The following is a 21,600-nucleotide window of genomic DNA, read 5'->3' as shown; positions in this document are numbered from 1 at the left end:
CTCTGTTGTAGGGCGATAAAGTCATTCCAACATGAAATATTAGTTGTGATAAATTTCCTCAAAATCAAATATAAATAATATTACATTTTCATGGTAACGATTCTTTATTTATAAAAGATCTAGTTGAATAAATTATCATAATGTATATAATATACATATATAGCTATTTTAAACGAATAGCTTTATTATTACCTCACTAGCTTACTTAAACGTTTAGTATCTCTCTTTCCATTGTTCGGATTATGAACCATGAAATTTTTTTAAGACAATCGAAAAATCTACGAAATATATTAACATCGACATGATGCATCGAAAAAAGTTGCATAATTTTGAAGTTTTATTATTTATGCCATACATACTGAAATACAAAATTTGTAACATTATGAAAAACGTTTAGACATGTAAAAATCTTATAAAAGATGTTTACGCTTATCATTTTTTATATTTAACACATAACACGTAAATACATAAGTACTACTTTAGATAATGATCTGACATAGGTGCATTGTATCTTGTACTTGAAATACGAAGTACTTTGTATCTTGTACTAGGACAGTTCTTGATATACTACAGAAGCACTTTGTATCTTGTACTAGGACAGTTCTTGATATACTACAGAAGCACTTTGTATCTTGTACTAGGACAGTTCTTGATATACTACAGAAGCACTTTGTATTCTGTACTTGAACAGTTCTTGAAATACGGAGTACTTTGTATCTTGTAATAGGACATTTCAGGAAATACGAAGTACTTTGTATCTTGTTATACTAGGACAGTTCATGAAATACGAAGTACTTTGTATCTTGTACTAGAACAGTTTTTGAAATACGAAGTACTTTGTATCTTTCACTAGAACAGTTCTTGAAATACGAAGTACTTTTTATCTTGTGTTAGGTCAGCTATTGAAATACAATTATACAAGAAAATGAAAAGCCTGTTCTATAATTTAGAACTAGATTGGCAGTTTTACAAGAAACAAAAAAACACAAATATATACACGTGATGAATTTCGTTAGATGTAAGATGGGACAATTTATTACATTATTTACTATTCAAATCCATTATTTATTTGAAACATGGCTCATTATACAAATTATAGATGTACTTTAATATAAGGGAACCCACAAGGGTTGAAACTTCAGAGACGACTGTACGGAATGTATGCTGTCTTCTTTTCTTATGTTTATGATTCCCAATAACTTTAAACTTGTTTCGTTCTTTGAGAAATCATTAAATAAACCTTTGAAAGACTATATTCAAAAAAGACACCTCAATTAAACTTTGGGATCTTAGTATTTAAATAGTTTCAGGTCGTCTTTACAGTCTCATCTTTTGTGGGTTCATCCTGAGCTGGGAAATTGTGTGCTGGATGCTCATAATCCCGATCCACAGATCTCGAAATCCACGTTGGGCACATTCCATTTGAGGATCAATGGTACATATAAAAAACTTTCCATATCTTCATTTTAGGTCTTCGATCCTTTCCTGTTTAAAACTACCTTTAACCCCTGACAAAGTACGATTATCCTGCGGTTTATTGAATAGAAATGAATTAACCTGTAGATTAAAAAAATATTGAGATCAAGCATTGATGTATCCACAGCATGCCACAAATCCTTTTAAACCATGTTGCACCCAAACAATATATTTTTAGTCTACTAATCTCAAATCTTAAACTTTCAAACTCTTTAAATGCAATTTTTTGTTTTAATGCAAATATCGTCTTCATAGAAATGGAAGATATATTTTAAAAGAAAGGTAAAACATGTTTCTAAACTCAACAATAATGTGAACTAAGTTGAAAATCCAGTTTTAAAATCTTAATTCATTAATTCTAAGCTTATGATAAATTGAAGATAAAGTAGAAAAAAGCTTGTAATATCTAATTCTCTGAACCAATATTATTAAAATCCTTCCTGGGATTTTATAATTCCACTAGAGGGATTCAGATATCTTTCCAGGGGGTTTAAATTCCACTGTAGGTTTTCAAAAATCCTTCTTTCGTATCGGAATCCCTCCAAAGGAATTATGAACCCCTGGAACGATATCTGAATCCCTCCAGTGGATTTATAAACCCCCTGGAAAGATATCTGAATCCCTCCAGTGGATTTATAAACCCCCTGGAAAGATATCTGAATCCCTCCAGTGGAATATAAATCACCCTGCGTAAAGTTTTAAATTGTAAAAAGTATTTTTTCAAACCCCTCCAGTGAAAATGATTTCCCTCCGGTGGACTTAAAACCTTACAACGAACTTCCGTGACTCCACATTTCTTAGGATTTTGTTTTTGGCAACCTATTAATTTACTAAAATAGACCTTCTTGGCTTGTCTTATTTTTCTATTATAAATGTTTCTGCATACATTAAACTTGATTTTATCTTCAGGCTTTTTAGTTTGCTGAAAAAAAATATAAAAATAGTTTTTGCGCTCTCAATGAAAGTAGTGTAATATATTCTGTGTTAATGCTTGCTGCGATCTATATTATCCATGTTAGTAATATATCTTAACTATCTGTATTTTGACCCTGTCCGGCTAGCCCGGTCAGTTTAGTTCACCTGTATATATAATAAATCAGTTCAATACGAATTGTTGATTAACACGGGCGTATACAGAGCCTTGAGTTTTAGCTAGAGATTGAGAGCCTTGAGTTTTGGGTAGAGATAGAGTCGTTTAGATTCTAATTAGACTTTGAGTTGAGTTATCGTTGAGTAATCTCGGGGCTAGATTTCTTACAGTAGTTTCTTTGTCATGAATTGGTTTAGGTGTATTTTTGTTGCATTTTTATTTTTATTTTTATGTAAAGGAAAATGTTTTTCAAAATTCATGAAAAATGTTTGATTACATTCTATTGCCGCCATCTCTGCAGTTTGAGATAAAAATACATTATTCCATTTTTCTTTCTCAAGCGTAGTTTTGAACGATTTTATATCACTATAATTCATGTTCTATCTATCTATCTACCTCTCTATCTATCTATCTATCTATCTATCTATCTATCTATCTATCTATCTTCCGAACTTCATTTTGAAAGTTTAGTTTATATCAATATTCATGAGGTTATATTATAGGAGTTAATATACATTATTCAATTTAAAGGGACTGTAAACGTGATTTCAATTGAAACCTTTAATAATGCTCTTGTTTAACTTTGCTAAATTTAGAGTTCATGTTTAAAGAAGTGAAAGTAATGTTTACTCATTTGTTAATAGATGCGGTATTCTCTCAAATTATATTCATAAACAGATATTTCATAGATAGATATTTCATTGATAGATATTTCATTGATATGTGTTTCACAGATAGATATTCCAGAAATAGATATACCGCAGATAAATATTTTATAGAAAGATATTTCTTAGATACATATTTCATAGATATATGTTTCATAGATAGATATTTCATTGAGAGATATTTCATACATATATATTTTACAGATATATATTTCATAGATAAATATTTCATAGATATAATCATCATAGATAGATCTTCCATAGACAGATATTTTACAGATATATATTTCATAGATATATATTTTACAGGTATATATTTCATAGATATATATTTCATCCACAGATATCTTACAGATATATATTTCATAGATATATATATATCATAGAAATATATTTCATAGACATATATTTCACAGATATATATTTCATAGATAAATATTTCATAGATATATATTTTATAGATAGATATTCCATAGATAGCTATTTCATAAATATACATTTCATAAATAGAAATTTCATGGATAGAAATGCGTAAAGTTTAGATACTAAAAATGTGTAAAGGGTTGATACTAGAAATGTGTATTGTTTGGATATTAGAAATGTGTAAAGTTTAGATACTAGAAATATGTACAGTTTAGATACTAGAAATGTGTATTGTTTAGATACTAAAAATGTGTAAAGTTTAGATACCAGAAATGTGTAAAGTTTAGATACTAGAAATGTGTATAGTTTAGATACTTATAGAAATGTGTAAAGTTTAGATACTAGAAATGTGTTAAGTTTAGATACTAGAAATGTGTATTGTTTAGATACTAGAAATGTGAATAGTTTAGATACTAGAAATGTGTAAAGTTTAGATACTAGAAATGTGTAAAGTCTAGATACTAGAAATGTGTAAAGTTTTGATACTAGAAATGTGTAAAATTTAGATACTAGAAATGTGTAAAGTCTAACAGGGTGATGAAAACGAAAATACTCGTTTCAAGGTAAAACAAACAATTTACTGGGCGTAAAAAAATGTCGTCCACCCTCTCATTTCGTTCATAATACTACTTACTTAAAAAAAATGACGTCACATATTTTTATTTTGATAAATAGAATTTATACTTATTTTCATTGCCAATAAAAAACGCAACCAACTTTGTTATACAATCAGAAAAATTATATCTATATAACGTGGCAAATTGTATTTTTTTGAATAATTATTTAAATGGAAAAAAAACATCAAAAGAAAACATTATAATCATAGAAATTTCCATTTTTAATAAAGGTTATCGACACCCTCGTATAAGTACATTTTGATCAATTAAAAGCAATATTGTTTGGTTGTGAGTGTGACGTAGGTTTTAAAATCAAAAAAAATTTTATGCTCGTAGGACTTGTGACGTAAAATTAAATGGCTCTACATTCACATTATAAAGTTTAACAACATTTAATACACCTAATGTACTGCTACTGTTCCATTGTTTTCTGGTTATCACTGTATGTTTTCTATTTTATTTCAGGAAATTGAAGAAACTTTTTGTTTCTTTGCTGTTGTTATTGTTTGTAGCGTACTGCATACTTATAGGAAAATACAGAACCAAGTCTAGAGAATAAAATTAACAAACAATTTTATTCACAGCGACTAAAAACTTGTATTATTACTTATTTTAGTTTTAAGGAGAATAGAATACTGTAATTTCAATAAACTTTGTAGATATCGTGTATTTTTACTTTAGGATGTTAGACGAATCTATTTTTTAAACCGATTCTTCATATCGATTTTCAAAACGATTTTTTAAACAATTTATTATAGCAATTTTCAAACAAATTTTCAAAGCAGTTTTTCGAGCGATATTTCAAAATGGTTTTGGCAAACAAATTTTCCTTAAGATTAATTTACATGCTGGTTTCTACTTTATTCACATGCTGGTTTCTACTTTATTCACATGCTGGTTTCTACTTTATTCACATGCTGGTTTCTACTTTTTTTTGGAAAATATATTGTTTATGGACCTCTTTAGCAGGTGAAAATATATCTACAAAAATATCCACAATATTCATTTATTGTATGATATATCAAATTGGCTGAGATATAAGCGAAGATTTAAAATAAACCCCACAATTTTGTTTTCTGGGTCGTATTTTGAGTCCAAAACAAAGATAATCCAGTTTTAATATGTATTTATATATTTTGACCACAAACAAACGTACACGGCACGCACCTCTGCTTTATTTACCTAATGACCGGAGGACACAGTACAAGCTGGGACCTGAAAAGTTGACCCGGCTCGGAAATTCAAATGTACTACGGCTGACCGCACGGTTCAGAATCAGATCTGTATTTTGGTATAAGAAGGTTTGCATGGTACAAGATTATCAAAACTAAGAAAACTAAAGGAAACTTGGCAAAGAGAAGAGACGAACAAAAAGCATGAAAAAACCTCAAAAATTGCGGATTTGATGAAGAGAAAACTGAGGGATGTTGACACGACTAAGGACAATTGGAACCAGATCAAAGGAGAACTAAAGAAGACGACTGGGGGAAAAGTATTGAAGAAAAATCAAAATGACGTTAATAGAGAGTTTCCTGAGCATCCTATACAAGTTTTAATTCTTGCATATCCGAGGTAAATGTAGAATATATTATCTAACTTATTAGTTGAAAAATTATTTTGGATCATAAAAATATATAATAATAATAATAATAATAATAATAATAATAATATATATTCAGGACTGGTTCCTCCCTATTAGGAGAATTGTTGTCCAAATCTCCACAAGTTCAATACATGTTCGAACCCCTTCATGCTCTTAGGAAACAATATTTTTATCTAAAGGGATTGTTGGGATTGTTAGTGTAATATAAAGGGATTGTTAGCGTAATTAAACAATATTTTATCTAAAGGGATTTTTAGCGTAATTAAAAAATATTTTATCTAAAGGACTTGTTAGCGTTAGCGTATCTATCTGTATAAAGTTGTAATCTCTATTTGGGTGTTTGTATGTCCGATCATAACTCAGCTTGATGTTTTTAAAATTTAAAGTTGAGAGGGAAGACTTCTGTAGAAAAAAACTTTCACTGATAACCTGAAAACTCCGGAAAAAGAAGACGATTTTATAGCAATACTGAAGTGTCTTTGATGTTGTTAGAAATAGATCTCAAATTAAGTGAAATGGGTCTGTTTACACTGCACAATTTTATTTTCCCGTGTTTATTGGATATTTTAAAGTCATAATTTGAGTCTTAAAGTTGTCTTCCTATTCCAGAGCTTTCTGGTTATCACTATAGTTTCAAGGCAAAGCTGGGTTCCTCTACAAGTAGTAAAATAGTAATTTCTCTGTTCGAGTGTCCGATCATAACTCAGGAACCCTTGAACCGATTTGCCGCAAATTTTGATAGGGAAACTGGGACGAACCAAGGGAATGTTCTACTTTTTAAAAGAAGAATTTTAAGGAAATGAAAAAAAATAAACACCAAAAAATATATCACTAATTTACCCTATTTTTTCCGCTCTAATACACCCGGTAATGGAAGAAAAAGTTTGAACTCAATCACGAAAAAAATGATGTGTTTTGCCAAAATGACTGGAAATAATGAAACCTTTACAATCTTCATATCCATATAGTGGAAATCAATTTAAAGAGACAGACCGGCTATGTAGGTAGCTGAAGTGAGTATGCAGTGTTGTGGACAAATTCTTTAGGATTCCTTTGAGACATATAAAACTTTTTAAAGATCTGTAAATCCTGAGTTTGAGCGCAAAGTCGACGTTCTAAATCGTACTTTTGTGTGGATACGTTTTCAGAATCATTTTCTCCAATATATATATATATATATATTGTTGAGTTCACACTGTACGCTAGCGAACACTCCAGTTTTTTCCGCAATTTGAAAACACTTTTAGAGATGAATAACCAATGTTCTCTGCTCTCGAATCCGTCAAGTGCATTGTAGGTCACTTAAAATTAAGCTTCCAGTCCCTTTAAAGGACTTTTGTCGCAAACTCTAAATATATAATGTGATATATATATATATATAGGGTGAGTCAAAAAAAGTGTGATTTGCAGCGCCTGCTGCAAAATTGTACCTTTTTTGTGCAACTCTCAATGTGTGTGAATAAATCTTTATTAATTAACAATTTATAACACTGTTATTTTGGTTCGCAGTGTTATAACGTTTTTGGACAGAAATTTTCTCTTTATCGAGAAGATTCAAGCCTTTTTAGATTTAATTTTGACCCGAGCTTTAGCGAGTGACAAAATATAATCTAAAAAGGCGAGAACCTTTGAGAACGACGCCAAAATATTAGTGTTACAGGTAATTTTTTGAAACGTATGTATACTTGTCTTTTTTCAATGGCTATTTCTAGATCAAATAAGCTTTGAAACACAGCAGAAGTGAAAATATAAAGTTGATTTCAATTTTATTTTCATTTCAATTGAGGAAAATATTTTGGAAATATCCTAATTTTTTTTAATTAAATACAAAAACCAATCAAAACTTTATATCACACGTGCTATAATGTCAACTAATTTAACTTTATAGCACGATGATTACTTTATACCTTTAAGTTTCAGCTTTGCAACCATAATTCCCCTGGAACCACAAGCTATGCTTTCCCGGAAGCTGCCTGTCGTGTCAGAAAATCAAACACCGGCAGATCGCTAGCTGACATCGTTTATGGTTAGAACTAGGGCCGTATGTAATCGCATTCGAACCTCTAACTTTCGTTCATTTTGAAATTTACGATGAAGTGAGGAAGAATGATAAAGTACACAATAGTTTTATAAAAAATATATAAAGTCACTTTAACCTAGTTTATAAATTCTTTTTCTGAAAATAGTTTTATTTAAATTTTTTAAATATTTCAAAACAGATTTAATGTTGTTTTCATGAAAAAGGTTGTTTATTTTAATAATAAAATAACTATAATGGTTTGTTAGACTTTCCTTAAGATTAAAATACATATACTACATATATTAAATTACCCCCCCCCCTCTTCCACCCTCAGGGTAAATTTCAAAAAAGCAAAAACATTGCATTAAAAAAGATTGTGATGTGGGTGTGGGGATTGGGGTGTTAATCCAACCCCTAAAAAATAAAAAAAATGTTTTAAAAAGGTTGGATCAGCCTCTGTATTTATAATTTGTCAAGTATTTATTTATTAGTTAGTATTCATTTGTCCTCTAAGTGACCTTGGAAAAAAGAAGTTATCCGACCCACCAACACCCCCATTAGATAATGAGATGTTAGCCTCAAGGTAGGGGGCCTGTTAGGATCGTATGCTGGTAAATACGACCTGGGCCAGGCTGCATGTCGGTTTGGTCGTCATGCAGCCCAGGCTGTTACCCCAGTATTAAATGTGGCAGTTATATGCTAATTGTATAAGTTTATTAGTTTTTCACAATAAAATCTTGTTTAGCCAGAGATTTAAAATTTTTAATCAAGAAAGAAATCTGATTTCCCCCCTGATAGAAGACAGGTGACTAAACAAGGCGTTAATAATTTTTAACTTCAAAGTTTATATATCATTTTTATTTTTTATTTTAAAATTGGTTTGATACATATTATTTCATGTTTATTCATTAAAAAAAATCTATTTTACAATAAATTTTATCTATGTTAAGGAGAGGATGCACTTCAGAGGAGTTTTCATGGAAAGCTTTTATGGCCCCTTTTAAGGATCCAGTGTATAGGTAAATCGCCATTTTTAATTAACATGGAATTGTGTTGAATTAACAAAATATCCTAATTTACATTTTGAATTCACAAAATGTCCTAATTTACATTTTTGAGTTAACAAAATTTCCTCATTTACATTTTTGAATTAACAAACTCTCATAATTTACATTTTTTAATTAACAAAATATCCTAATTTACATTTTTGAATTAACAAAATATTCTAATTTACATGTTTGAATTAACAAAATATCCTAATTTACATTTTTGAATATTAATTTCTTTTATTTTCAATTAATGTAAATTTCTTTTTACACCATCAGTAACTTAAACATAGTTAGTTTTCAAGAGATTTTTTTTTACGAATTTAACGTTTCTGAACTAAGTATTTTTAGACGGATCCACATCTTGACTTTTGTTTCTGATCTACATTGGTACCACAAAAAAATCTAAATCTTTATCTAGAACTTAAAAATATTTCAACAGCCTCTGTAATCACGATAATAAGGTCACTATTTTTTGTTATCAGGTTTATGGAAGGTTTGTTTACATGCAACAATAATTCTCTAAACATTTTAAACAGGGATGGAAGTTTTTTAATCAATTTTAAACAATTATTTAAAATAGACAAAACTCCAAGTTTTCCACAGATAATTTAGAAAGAATTGTGTTTTTTTCTTTTTTAAACAATAAAATTAACAAACCAACTTGGATATTTTGAAATAGTTTACAATTAAGGAATTCAGATTTTCTAATCTATATCTTTGCAACCCGATGTTGTAGACCTGAGATATTTCAAACTAAGAATTCTGTTAGATCAAATGATCGATGTTTAAGGTTGCAAAGATATAGGAATTTTTGTAGAACGAATTCCTTAAGTGAATTTTGACTCGAATGATGTCCTATTTTAGTCTATTTTCCTAATTACTCGGGGGGAAAAATGTCAGAATAAGCGATAGAAATACGACGGAAAAATTCTATTGTCTTAAATGTTTAAGTGGGGGATAAAAAAAACAGAATAGTCGTAAATGATTAAATTAATGCGAAAAAGCAAAGTGTTCTAGATAAATAACACGGAATATCATGTAACTATTTTTAGTGGGATTATTTTTTATTTATTATTAAATCATTAGCAATAACAATTTTATAATAAAACATCACGTATACAAAACGTGACATCATCTATATATGTAAATACTTTGCTTGTCTGTTTGTCTTTGTGTCTGTACTGTATGTCCGTTTGTATCCAAAACACCCCATACCTTTGTATACAGAGCATAAACAATACTTGCCGAAACTATGTTTATTCAATGTACTGTACTGTACAATGTACTGTATCTAGGAAAAGTAACTGAGTTTTTGCCACTAAACTCAAGTTTTATAATCCTTGTAACTTTGCAACCTGATGATGCAAACCTTTTAAAATTCAAACTTAGAAGAGTTTATAGATTTGGTTTGGGGTTTTATCCCCCTAAAAATCTTAAAATAAAGTCTTTTTATGAAAAAAACTCCATCCAATCAGGGATAAGTTTATTGTTGAGAAGAGTAAAATGGAAAACTGTACTACAAGAAAGCATACAGTTATAAAAACAATCAGGAAAGTTTTCTCCAATAAGTCAGGTTTCTGGTTTAAAGGGACTGTACGCCGACGCGGTTATTTCATGTCACCTTCCATGCTAAGATGGCAATGTCCTATTCAAAGATGTCCATGTTTAAAGTTTTAAAACTGCATGATTATTTTGCTTTCTCTACAAAAGTGACTTGTTCATTTCTACTGCGTGAAAATGTATAGGAATTATCAGAATTAAGAACTTTATGCCTATAGAAGGGTATCCTTGTGAATCCCCGGCATCTTAGCAAATCGGTTGACTTGAAATTATCCTTAAAGTCCCTTACAGTCCCTTACAGCCCCTTACAGTCCCTTATAGTCCTTTACAGTCCCTTACAGTCCCTTACAGTCCCTTAAAGTCCCGTACAGTCCCTTACAGTCCCTTACAGTCCCTTATAGTCACTTAAAGTCCCTTAAAGTTCCTTAAAGTTCCTTATATTCCCTTAAAGTTCTTTAAAGTCCCTTATAGTCACTTAAAGTCCCTTAAAGTTCCTTAAAGTTCCTTATATTCCCTTAAAGTTCTTTAAAGTCCCTTAAAGTTGACCTTGACACCACTGACCCCATGGAAGGTTTATGGATGCTCAGAGTTTCGGAAATGTGTCTCCTAAAATTTTTGATTGTAGTAAAATTTTGAAAATCCACGAAAAAGATTGTGAAGCCGCGAAATTTTTTTTTTCATTGTTTTATGTAAGAGAAAATGCCGTTTATGTAAGAGAAAATACCATTTATGTAAGAGAAAATGCCGTTTATGTAAGAGAAAATGCCGTTTATGTAAGAGAAAATGCCGTTTATGCAAAAGAAAATGCCGTTTATGTAAGAGAAAAAGCAGTTTTTGTAAGAGAAAATGCCGTTTATGTAGGAGAAAATGCCGTTTATGTAAGCGAAAATGCCGTTTATGTAAGAGAAATGCCGTATATGTAAGAGAAAATGCCGTTTATTTAAGAGAAAATGCCGTTTATGTAAGAGAAAATGCCGTTTATGTAAGAGAAAATGCCGTTTATTTAAGCGAAAATCTCGTTTATGTAAGAGAAAATGCCGTTTATGTAAGAGAAAATGCCGTTTATGTAAGAGGAAATGCCATTTATGTAAGAGAAAATGCCGTTTATGTAAGAGATAATGCCGTTTATGTAAGAGAAAATGCCGTTTATGTCAGAGAAAATGCCGTTTATGTCAGAGAAAATGCCGACGAATTGAGCATCAATTAAAATTTAAAAATAGAAGATGGGCGGGAAGCCTAGTATATATATAAACATGTATTTATGATTTACAAAATAATATTTTGAAGATAATTCACCTGACCAGGGATCCTAGAGCAATTATTTCATCTCTGAAAAAGCTTCCCAAGAACTGGGAGCCTATTCTCAAGTAAGATATCTACAGATTATTATGAAACTGTGTGTTTGAACCCTTTTCAGGATTCTCAAATTAGTATTTCATTAGTCAAAATATTCTCTTTATTCATTTTGTATAAACTACATTTGATTCTTCTTGTCTGATTCACTACATTACCCTTCACACCTCTGATTCACAACAGTACCCTTCACACCTCTGATTCATAACAGTACCCTTCACACCTCTGATTCATAACAGTACCCTTCACACCTCTGATTCACAACAGTACCCTTCACACCTCTGATTCACAACAGTACCCTTCACACCTCTGATTCACAACAGTACCCTTCACACCTCTGATTCCCAACAGTACCCTTCACACCTCTGATTCACAACAGTACCCTTCACACCTCTGGCTTCACAAGGATAACAAGAATATTATTATCTATTTACAGAAACACGTAGAAATAAGAAATAATAAAATTTTAGGTTTAGAAAATGAAAATTTACATTCAATAATAATGTAATACCTTGTTGGACTTACATGCTAGCGTACACTTCAGTAACACGGCAATTGAAACATCATTTAAGAGATAAACACACTGAGTTCTCTGCCCTCATAGATTAGTGAAAGGTTTAAAGAGTATCGTTGTAATTCGAGCATTCCCATCCTTGCCTGAAGGATCACTTAAAATCCCTTTAATATATCATCTCAAGTCTCAAAATATCCGGCTGTCTGAAAACACTGAATGCAAATCGTAGAAATTCGGTCTGGATACTGCATAGGCAAACAAAAAGAGAGACCCTTGATATCCCTTAAATACATTTCTATTGACTATCAAAATCAACTGTACAAATGTACAACATTTTGCGATTCAAAAAGTATCTTAAACACATGTTTTGATAAAATTTAATAATTAACTGAATGAATTTTGATTTTTTTTTCTGGTGTGACTATTTTAATTTGCTATATTGTATTTTTTTAGCACGAATTTTGCATTCTCAATTTATTATTTTCACCTCCTTGATTAAAGTTATTGTTAATTGAGCTCATAGAAATTAAAACGTCATAATTATTAAGGAAAAATTTGGAAACAAAGTACCTTTGCCGTATTTATACTTTATGTTTAACAGATGTTTTGAAGTACAAATAAATACAACAAAAAATTAAGAAATACAAAAAACTTTAAAATACTCCCTTCCAATACTCCCTTCCAATACTCCCTTCCAATACTCCCTTCCAATACTCCCTTCCAATAAGGAGACGATGGTGAAAAAAACTTTTTTTGCATCTCCAATTTATTCATTAGAACTCTTTTTCAGGAACGAAGGAAAACTTATTTGTGACGTAATGAAATCCAATATTCGTCTTTTTCAACAACTCCTTCATAAGAACATTTTAAATAACGAGGTAATTTTAGATATTTGACGTCAAATCTTCACATTGTAACTAAATCATGAAGCAAGAAAATATTGAAATTTTATGAAATGGAAAAATCCCAAAGGGGATCTAAAATATTTGAAAATAACAATTACAACTTTTTTAAGTCTGGATTTTTATTCAACCTCAAATTTTTTTTTATCGAATCATGCATGTTTCACGGTTGATAGATTTGGGACCTGTTCCACGGTAAATATGTTTTGAAACTATTAACTATATATTAAATAAGTTTGGGAACTGTTCCATGGTAAATTTGTTTTGGACCTATTCCTAGGGAAAATGTATTTGGGAATTATTATTTGGGAAAATGTGTTTGGAAACTATTCCATGTAAAAATGTTATTGAGAACTGTTCTATTGTAAATAAGTTTGGTGACTGTTCCATGGTAAGTTTGTCTGAGAACTATTCCTTGGTAAATAAGTTTGGGAACTATTCCATGTAAAATTTGTCTGAGAACTATTCTTTGGTAAATAAGTTTGAGAACTGTTCCATGTTAAATAAGATTGGGAACTGTTCCGTGGTGAACAAGTTTGGGAACTATTTCATGGTAAATAAGATTGGGAACTATTTCATGGTAAATAAGTTTGGGAACTGTTTAATGAAAAAATAAGAACTTACCTCTGGTTATAAGTTAATTTGGGAACTACTCTTTGGGAAATGGCGTATTGAGGTAAAACCCCTTAGATGATCAATTGTGTCGAAAAGTATTTAACAGATGAAATTTATTTTAGAATTATCACACTGTAGTTTATGAAGATTTGGTAACTAAACAAGTTGAAGTTATAAATCGTCTTCTTAACTTTATGCAGCTGAATTATACACAGGTAAGGAGGGGTGGGGGGGGGGAAGATATTTTACTGTCTTCGTCGTTTATTATGTTTGGGTTAACCACAAAGGAAAAGTCTTCGGAGACGATTGTACAGAATTCATACAATACAGTCTGTTTCCATATACTTATTCGTAGCAACTGTAATCTTTCTACTTTCTTTGTACAATCTTATAATTAAGACCAAAATCAAGACACAAGACTTAATTTAACATTGAAATCGTCATATTTAAAAGGTTTTAAGTCGTCTTTACAGTCTCATCCTTTGTTGATAACCCTGTATTTCTGTATTTCTAGGAGGAGCAGAATCTTGTACAAGAGCACTTCAAGGCAGGCCTTAACTATACTTTTAAAACACTTTTTTCACTGACGAACTCAACATTTTATATTACCATGTGCTTGTCAGCTGTCTTTCTGTCTGTCTTTTTCCAATAATCATCAAAGGATGAACCGAACTAGCCCAATTTTTCATGGATGTGAAAAGATGAAAAATATTTTGCCCGGAAAAAATGTTGAAATTTAGTATATTTGAAAATGCGCAATTTTTTAAAAGAGAAATCTTCGAAAATTTCGGATTTGGAACGATTAAAAATTGCCACTTTTAGAGCCACAGTTAAAATCTAATAAAATTGTTGATACGAGAAGGGGCGCAAAGCGCCCGTAATGCCTAGTGCATTGAAAATTGCATAAATTTTAATAGAAAAATGTCGATATTAAAAACAAACTAATTTTGATAGATAATTCACAAATGAAATGTGTAATTTTCACCATTTGCGTTAAATGTTAAATAACTTTTAAATTTTAGAATATTTAAAAAAAATCAGGCAATGATATTTATTTGATATTTTTCTGTTTTGCCGTTTTATGTACTTTTTATGTATCAAATTAAAATCATATACAACACATGTACTTTGTACAACTGTAAATTACCCTAAGGTTGTAAAAGGAACATACTTTTAAATGCCCTAAAACTTCTATCTTTATCCTTGATACCGACTGGCCAATAAGACAGCTACGAAGAATTAAGTAGTGGTGTCGACTAATGACGAAGTGTACCTCCATTTGAAGAGGGGCAACTCGATTCACAACGGTACCCTTTTAACCTTTCACTGATAAAGGATGACTGACTTTACCTTTATTATCTGCAGATGTATTTTGTTTTATTGCAAGCTGTTTTATATTTAAGGAATATAAATGTTTAATTTCTAGAAATAGCAGAATATAAATATTCACATTTTTAAAAACCACATTGGACGAACATAGAATAATCTAGATTTTCCAGAAATAAACCTAACGTCACCCGTGTTAAGTTCACACAGTACGCTAGCGTACACCAGCAATTTACAGTTTTTCAAAATACATTTAAGAGACATATACACTGAGATCTTTGTCCTCGACGATCACTCAAAGGGTGAATCATGGAATCATCGGAGTTCTCATGGATTGAAATAAGAAATGGTTATAATAAGAATTAATCCTCGAGTGGAACCGAGTTGAAAACTTAAGAATTGTAAAAATCAAGAGAATTGAGATCAATACCCTTAAATCTCTTCTTTTATATCAATCTCAAGAATAATATAATTAATCTTTAGTTTATATTCTTGACTGTGTACAAAAATTGAACCAAATCAGACTGATGATTGCAAAATTAGAACAGCCAATCAGAAGCCGAATTTAGCACGCGCAATCAATGAAAAACTCCTATTGGTTGCAATCCAGCAGGGATATCCAAAAGTGTCTACAGTGGATATAGATGAAGAGATTTATAAATCAGGATTAAGGGTATCCAAACAGCTCCGATTATAAAAATAAAAAGTTTCGAAATCCAAGATATAATAGTTAAGGCTGGCGGATTATAGACGTATAAGAAGGGATACCTCTCAACATACAGGGGTAAACAGTTTCCCATAAACAGATGGGAGTTTGAACTACCCCTGGTGAGTTATTAAATGTGGGTCTTTGCCACAAACTCTGATTTTCTAATCCCAAAATCTTTGCAACCCAATTTCGTAGACCTTAGATATGTCAATGATTTCTCCTAGATCAAATAATAAGATTGAAATGTCAAAAATATTTTAGTTTCAAATGTATAAGGATTTGAACATTTGAGTTTCTAGCAGAGACTCAAGTCCTTTAACAAACCATTAGGGAGTTTAAGTGTAATTTCAAGTGACCCTTCATGCAAAGATGTCCGATTCACAACGTTTCTCTTTAATGGGATCTAAGAATTGGATCAATCTTGATCCGAAAAAGCTTTGATAGGTATACCTTGTGAATTAGCCATTGTCATCTTTACATGGAGGGTCGCTTTTAATTACGCTTACAGACCCTTTAACGATAGTTGCAAAAAAGTCAGAGCATATGCCAAACTTGCTATTCTTCAATTCCAACTTCTAATTTTATTAAATATATCATAAAGATTTAGATACATGCATATCTATGTAAATGGTGTAGTTTAATTTTTTTTTAGATATTTCGAATAGATATGTGTATAGTTTTACAACAGAAAAAATAAGCAAAATTATGCAAAAAAGGGCGGCATTGATCATAACTCATTTATAGATACATAGCATATTTATTATATTTCAATTATTACGTTATTGCGTTAATATAAATTATTCATTCTTGTATTTAATAGTTCTTGTAAAATCTGAAGTTTCCAAGCCTGCTCCAATTTTTTTATTTTCTGCATATTCCAGGAAAGTAGAGTAGTTATTGAAGAAAACTGCGCAGATCTACTTGTTCTAAATTCTAACTATGAAGAAGAGGAGGAGGAAGAAGAAGAAGAAGAAGAAGAAGAAGAAGAAGAAGAAGAAGAAGAAGAACGAGCAGAAAAAGGAGAAGATGAAAGAGATAAAGAAGAAGAAGAAGCAGTTGTAGAAGAAGAAGAAGAAGAAGAAGAGGTGGTGGAAGATGAGAACCAGGAGAACGAAAGCAAAGCAGAAGAAAGTGACGAGAAGAATAATAAAGAGAGTTTTGAAAATGTTTGAAAACTAAACAAATAAACAAGGTTACCAAGACAGACTAAGACTTCAGATGATTTTTAGTAATAACAATTTGGTAATGACAACTTGGTAATGAAAATTTGGTAAACAAATTTGGTAACGAAATGACAATTGCTAAGTAGGTTCCAGTGACAACTTGGTAACTACATAAAACTTAAAGTGGTATTTTGGTAACGGCATTGTGACAGCTTTTCTTTGTTTCCATGTTTATATTTGTTTCCTCCATGCAATTTGAAAGCTTGGTAAAAATCTAAATTTAAATTTAAATTCTTCCTTAATGTATTGATATATAGGACGACTACTGTAGACCGAGGATTAAATTTAACTTTCATAATTTTAGCATTTTAGGAAGTGATTAAAGCCCTTATAATAGCTGTCCTTGCAGTATTACATATTTGCTAAATATATAAACATTTATTTAAGTGAAAGTACTCATATTTTGATTTTTGTTAATATATATTATATATATATTTATAAATAAACATAAGCATTTGAAATGTGTTCATATTTTCCAAATTGCATAAAATATGCATAAAAATAGAATAATACAGTCATAACCAGAATAGAATAGGAAGACGACATTAAATACATACTAAAGAGATTTGATGTTTTTACATCGCAAATAGTTAATAAAACCCTTATTAAATAAGTTATGTCTGTTTGCACTGCACGGTTTCTCTGTCTAGTTTGTTCATTGGACTATTTAAAGATAAAATTTGAGTCTAAAAGTCGACTTCCCATTCCAGAGTTTTCTGGTTATCACTGTATGAAGTTGATGTTTGATACTTTAAAAATCTATGCCAATGCCATCTTTACATATAGGGCTTTCGTGTCCAAGAAGTCTATTTCCTGTCTATTTCCTATCCATTTCCTGTCTATTTCCTGTCTATTTGTTCATATCTCCCATTGATACACAATGTTTCATGGAGTAGGTGCTCCAATCATCAGTGAGGTCTGTTATCCCATTTTATTTGTTCTCAGTTTAGAATACCCGGATGTGCCCCCCCCCCCTCTGCCTGTGTTCCACAGTGTTTGGTACTTTCCCAAAGGCATTTTCCCAAGTGACAATTTTCCAAGTGTCGACTTCCCAAATGTGCAATTTCCCAAGCGGAAACTTCCCAAAGGTTAGGTTAGGCCCTCTGAGGCGCAACATGCTGCAATGGGGGACGGGCCGAGTGCTGTGGCTAGAACAGGAAGTTGCCACTCGGGAAAAATCTTTTGGGAAAGTAGCCAGATTTCGATGATTTGTGTTTTGTTGAAAATCATGGTTGACAATTGGGAGAATTACAAGAAAATGCAAGAAAATCTTAATGCAAATGCATTATTGAAGTTTTAGATATTCATCTGTTGATGTCTATATCTTTCTATATCATAGATAGATGGATATTATGTAAATAAAAAATGTTCTGAATAACAAATTTAATTTAATGAATGTTATAAAAATTAATTAGTGTGTTGTGTGTATGTGTGATGTGTGTGTGTTTGTGTTTAATATCCACAATGTGTGTATATATGTATATAGGGACCAGGTGTATGGGATATGACCGACTCCCACCCACGCGAATATAAACTAAATTCCGGTAAAGATATCATACTTTCAAAATACTTAACAACATACATTAGAAAATCAACAAAAACAAAAAAATCCTCGAAAATATTCTAAAAAAGTTGCGAAGTTTTCCCAGTGTTTGTGTGTATGTCGCTGGTGTCTGTAAGTTTAAGTCCAGATGTAGAGACTTGAACGATAGCTGTGAAGCTGTGACATCATTCCTCCATCTTAACTTGAGTTTACTTCAGTATACAAACCATTCACACACACACTGCACATACAAGTTATATATATATTTACATATACAAGACAGGGTTGACCTACTCAGCTGTGAATGTTGTGAGGGGGTGGGGTGAACCAGGGAGGAAGGGGGGAGTGGCCATGTAAGTTATGCATCACCCTTCTCTCCGCTACATTCCTCCAACCTTTTCTCAGGTCAATATCAATATTTCAGTTTAAAGGGGTATACCCGATTCACAACGTTATTCTTTAAACCTTTATCTGATCAATGATGTGGAAGATATTCTTGTTTTTCTAGTTTATGGTTGAATTCTAACAATTTCATTAAATTTTTTCTGCAACAGAAACCAAAATTAAAAATAATACATTTTCAAAGGAATAAACATGTATATATCTTAATCAGACAAAGCCTTGTAAATGGTACCTGCTTTATTAAATTAAGAGTCACCTAAAATTACGACACTATGTAAGAAAAAGTCGTTTAAATCCCTTTTAGTTAAATAATTTTTTTTGGGGGGGAGGGGGGGGGGGTAATTGTTTAATTGTTTTATGTCTTGAAACTCTTAACAATGTTCACAAATACAGAAACATTATTGCAATTAATTATGACGTATCTAAATATCTGAATTAGTTAAATTAAGCGTCTTTTTTTTACCACTTCCCTTATTTACATAATTAATATAATATGATAATAAGAACATAATTACTTTTTTCGATTATTGGTATTCAATTTTTAATTAATAATTTTTTACTTTGTTTTGCCATAACGGAAAATATAGATTTTAATTAACAAAAATTGTTTATTTTGTGGGGTTTCAACTTTTGAGTGAAATAAAAGAAATATCAGAATAATTATCCTTCAGTTTAAAACTTTAAATGGAAATAATTTCATAATTTCAAATATTTTTTTATGAAAAAGCGATTCGATAAAATTACATCTCACTTTAAATTCCGGTTAAATTAAAAGTATACCCTTTAATCTTTCCCTTAAAGGGACTGTACTTGTAAATTCAAGTGATCTGTAATGAAAACAAGGGAATATGCACGATCACAACGTCACCCTGTCAACCAAGCTCTAAGTGATCTCATCATCTATGTGCAAGATATTTTCGTTTTTTAGCTTGAAAAGTGCTTATTTCTGACAATTCTCCAAATTGTTTCTAAAACAGAAATGCGTAAGAGAAACCATAACATTAAATAATCCAATTTCATAAAGAAGATTTATATGGATAATCTAGGCTTGATCAGATAAAGCTTTTAATGGTACCGTTGTAAATCGTCAAGAAGGAAAATAAGTATACATTAAAAATGATTCTTGTTTAAACATGATTTGTTTTAAATCAGAAATGGACACTGTACGTGTAAAGTTTGTAAATTCTTTTTAAGCAAAATTTGATAAACACACAACTGAAGACTGATATAGTATTTTCAATGTTTTTTTAGGTGACCCAATCATTGTTGATTTAGGTTACCCAATCATTGTTGATTTAGGTTACCCAATCATTGTTGATTTAGGTTACCCAATCATTGTTGATTTAGGTTACCCAATCATCCTTGATTTAGGTTACCCAATCATCCTTGATTAAGGTTATCCAATCATCCTTGATTTAGGCTACCCAATCATCCTTGATTTAGGTTACCCAATCATCCTTGATTTAGGTTACCCAATCATCCTTGATTTAGGTTACCCAATCATCCTTGATTTAGGTTATCCAATCATCCTTGATTTAGGTTACCCAATCATTCTTGAGTGGGTCATCGACCTATGAAACAATTTGTCTCAAAAATATATATTTAAACTAAATAAAGTTGAAAATGATATATATACAATTTACATATATTTATGAATTGCTTTTATTTATGAATGTATTATGTAGAATATGCATTTTTATTTATGAATTTAAAAAACAATATGATTTACGATTTATTAAGACTGGAAAAAATCATTATCGTTGGAGAACTATCGGAGACCCCAAGCTTTTCATCGGAGACCCCCAGATGTTCTTCGGAGACTCCAAACTTTTCATCGGACACTCCAAGCACATCTAAGACCCAAGAGCAGCGTTAACCTGATGTCGTAGGCCTTTGGCATTTGTAGATATAAGTTATGTTAGATTAAAATATCTACATAAGTTTGAAATATCAACTCTGATTTCTAATCTATATCTTTGCAACCCAATATCGTAAACCTTATATTTTTTAAACTATGAAATCAGTTAGATCAAATATTATATGTTATAAGTTTAGAATATCAAAGATTTACACCATCAGATTTGGAATATTTAACTGAGGGAAATTTTGAGTTTTTGGCAATTTCTTTTTAATTGAAATTGTTTGCTTTCTCAACAATTCTCCATTTAATTTTACTAAATATTCTTAAAGAGACTTAAACGTAATTTCAATTGACACTCCGGTGATTGATAGGATTCACCATGAAATACCCTTCAAACATTTTTCTGCTCAAGTATTAATTGGATATAAATATTACCAATTTTAAAACAATTCATTTTAGTTGTGGTTTCTTTACAAAAGTTAATAGAGAATTTCTACTGAAGGAAAACGTATTTTTTTAGAATTCAGAAGGCTATATAGTAAACCTAGAAAAACGACAATATTTTGTGCATGATACAAAGCTAAGTGAGTGTTTAAACTGCACACAGAGTAGCTCGCTGTTCATCCTGTACATAGATTAATTATCCTTC

At 30.8% G+C, this 21,600-nt stretch overlaps 2 protein-coding genes across 3 annotated transcripts; both read left to right on the top strand.

Annotated features, from left to right (window-relative positions):
- Positions 1–3,848: 3,848 nt before the first annotated feature.
- Positions 3,849–10,988, top strand: LOC111709189 (uncharacterized). 2 transcript variants are annotated; one of them, XM_023482801.1, is made up of 8 exons: positions 3,849–4,217; positions 4,737–4,801; positions 5,573–5,843; positions 5,951–6,031; positions 8,640–8,699; positions 8,845–8,913; positions 9,426–9,479; positions 10,419–10,988. In XM_023482801.1, the coding sequence occupies exons 1-8, from the start codon at positions 4,192–4,194 to the stop codon at positions 10,618–10,620; spliced, it is 828 nt and encodes a 275-aa protein (XP_023338569.1). In that variant the 5' UTR covers positions 3,849–4,191; the 3' UTR covers positions 10,621–10,988. The 2 variants fall into 2 exon arrangements, with proteins under 2 accessions (XP_023338569.1, XP_023338570.1); XM_023482802.1 differs by lacking the exons at positions 9,426–9,479; positions 10,419–10,988 and adding an exon at positions 9,292–9,377 and having other exon boundaries at positions 3,862–4,217.
- A 748-nt stretch (positions 10,989–11,736) lies between these two features.
- LOC111709188 (enhancer of translation termination 1) lies at positions 11,737–17,535 on the top strand. Its single transcript, XM_023482800.1, has 6 exons — positions 11,737–11,870; positions 13,161–13,248; positions 14,010–14,102; positions 14,402–14,434; positions 15,964–16,041; positions 16,804–17,535. Exons 2-6 carry the CDS (start codon positions 13,189–13,191, stop codon positions 17,092–17,094), a joined length of 555 nt encoding a protein of 184 aa, XP_023338568.1. The 5' UTR covers positions 11,737–11,870; positions 13,161–13,188; the 3' UTR covers positions 17,095–17,535.
- The last annotated feature ends 4,065 nt before the right edge of the window (positions 17,536–21,600 follow it).

This window comes from Eurytemora carolleeae, unplaced genomic scaffold (genome assembly GCF_000591075.1).
Source record: "Eurytemora carolleeae unplaced genomic scaffold, Eaff_2.0 scaffold805, whole genome shotgun sequence".
NCBI classification, from domain to species: Eukaryota; Metazoa; Arthropoda; class Copepoda; order Calanoida; family Temoridae; genus Eurytemora; species Eurytemora carolleeae.
This window is presented reverse-complemented; position numbering and strand designations above follow the sequence as displayed.

Coding starts and splice junctions, on each gene's coding strand:
- LOC111709189 (XM_023482801.1), top strand. CDS start 4,192: ATGAAAACGAAAATACTCGTTTCAAG. Junction 6,032..8,639: donor GAACCCCTTCATGCTCTTAG/GAAACAATATTT, acceptor AATCTTGTTTAG/CCAGAGATTTAAAATTTTTA. Junction 8,914..9,425: donor TTTAAGGATCCAGTGTATAG/GTAAATCGCCAT, acceptor TTTTGTTATCAG/GTTTATGGAAGGTTTGTTTA.
- LOC111709188 (XM_023482800.1), top strand. CDS start 13,189: ATGAAATCCAATATTCGTCTTTTTCAACAACTCCTTCATAAGAACATT. Junction 13,249..14,009: donor AGAACATTTTAAATAACGAG/GTAATTTTAGAT, acceptor AATTTATTTTAG/AATTATCACACTGTAGTTTA. Junction 14,435..15,963: donor TTGTACAAGAGCACTTCAAG/GCAGGCCTTAAC, acceptor GGCGGATTATAG/ACGTATAAGAAGGGATACCT.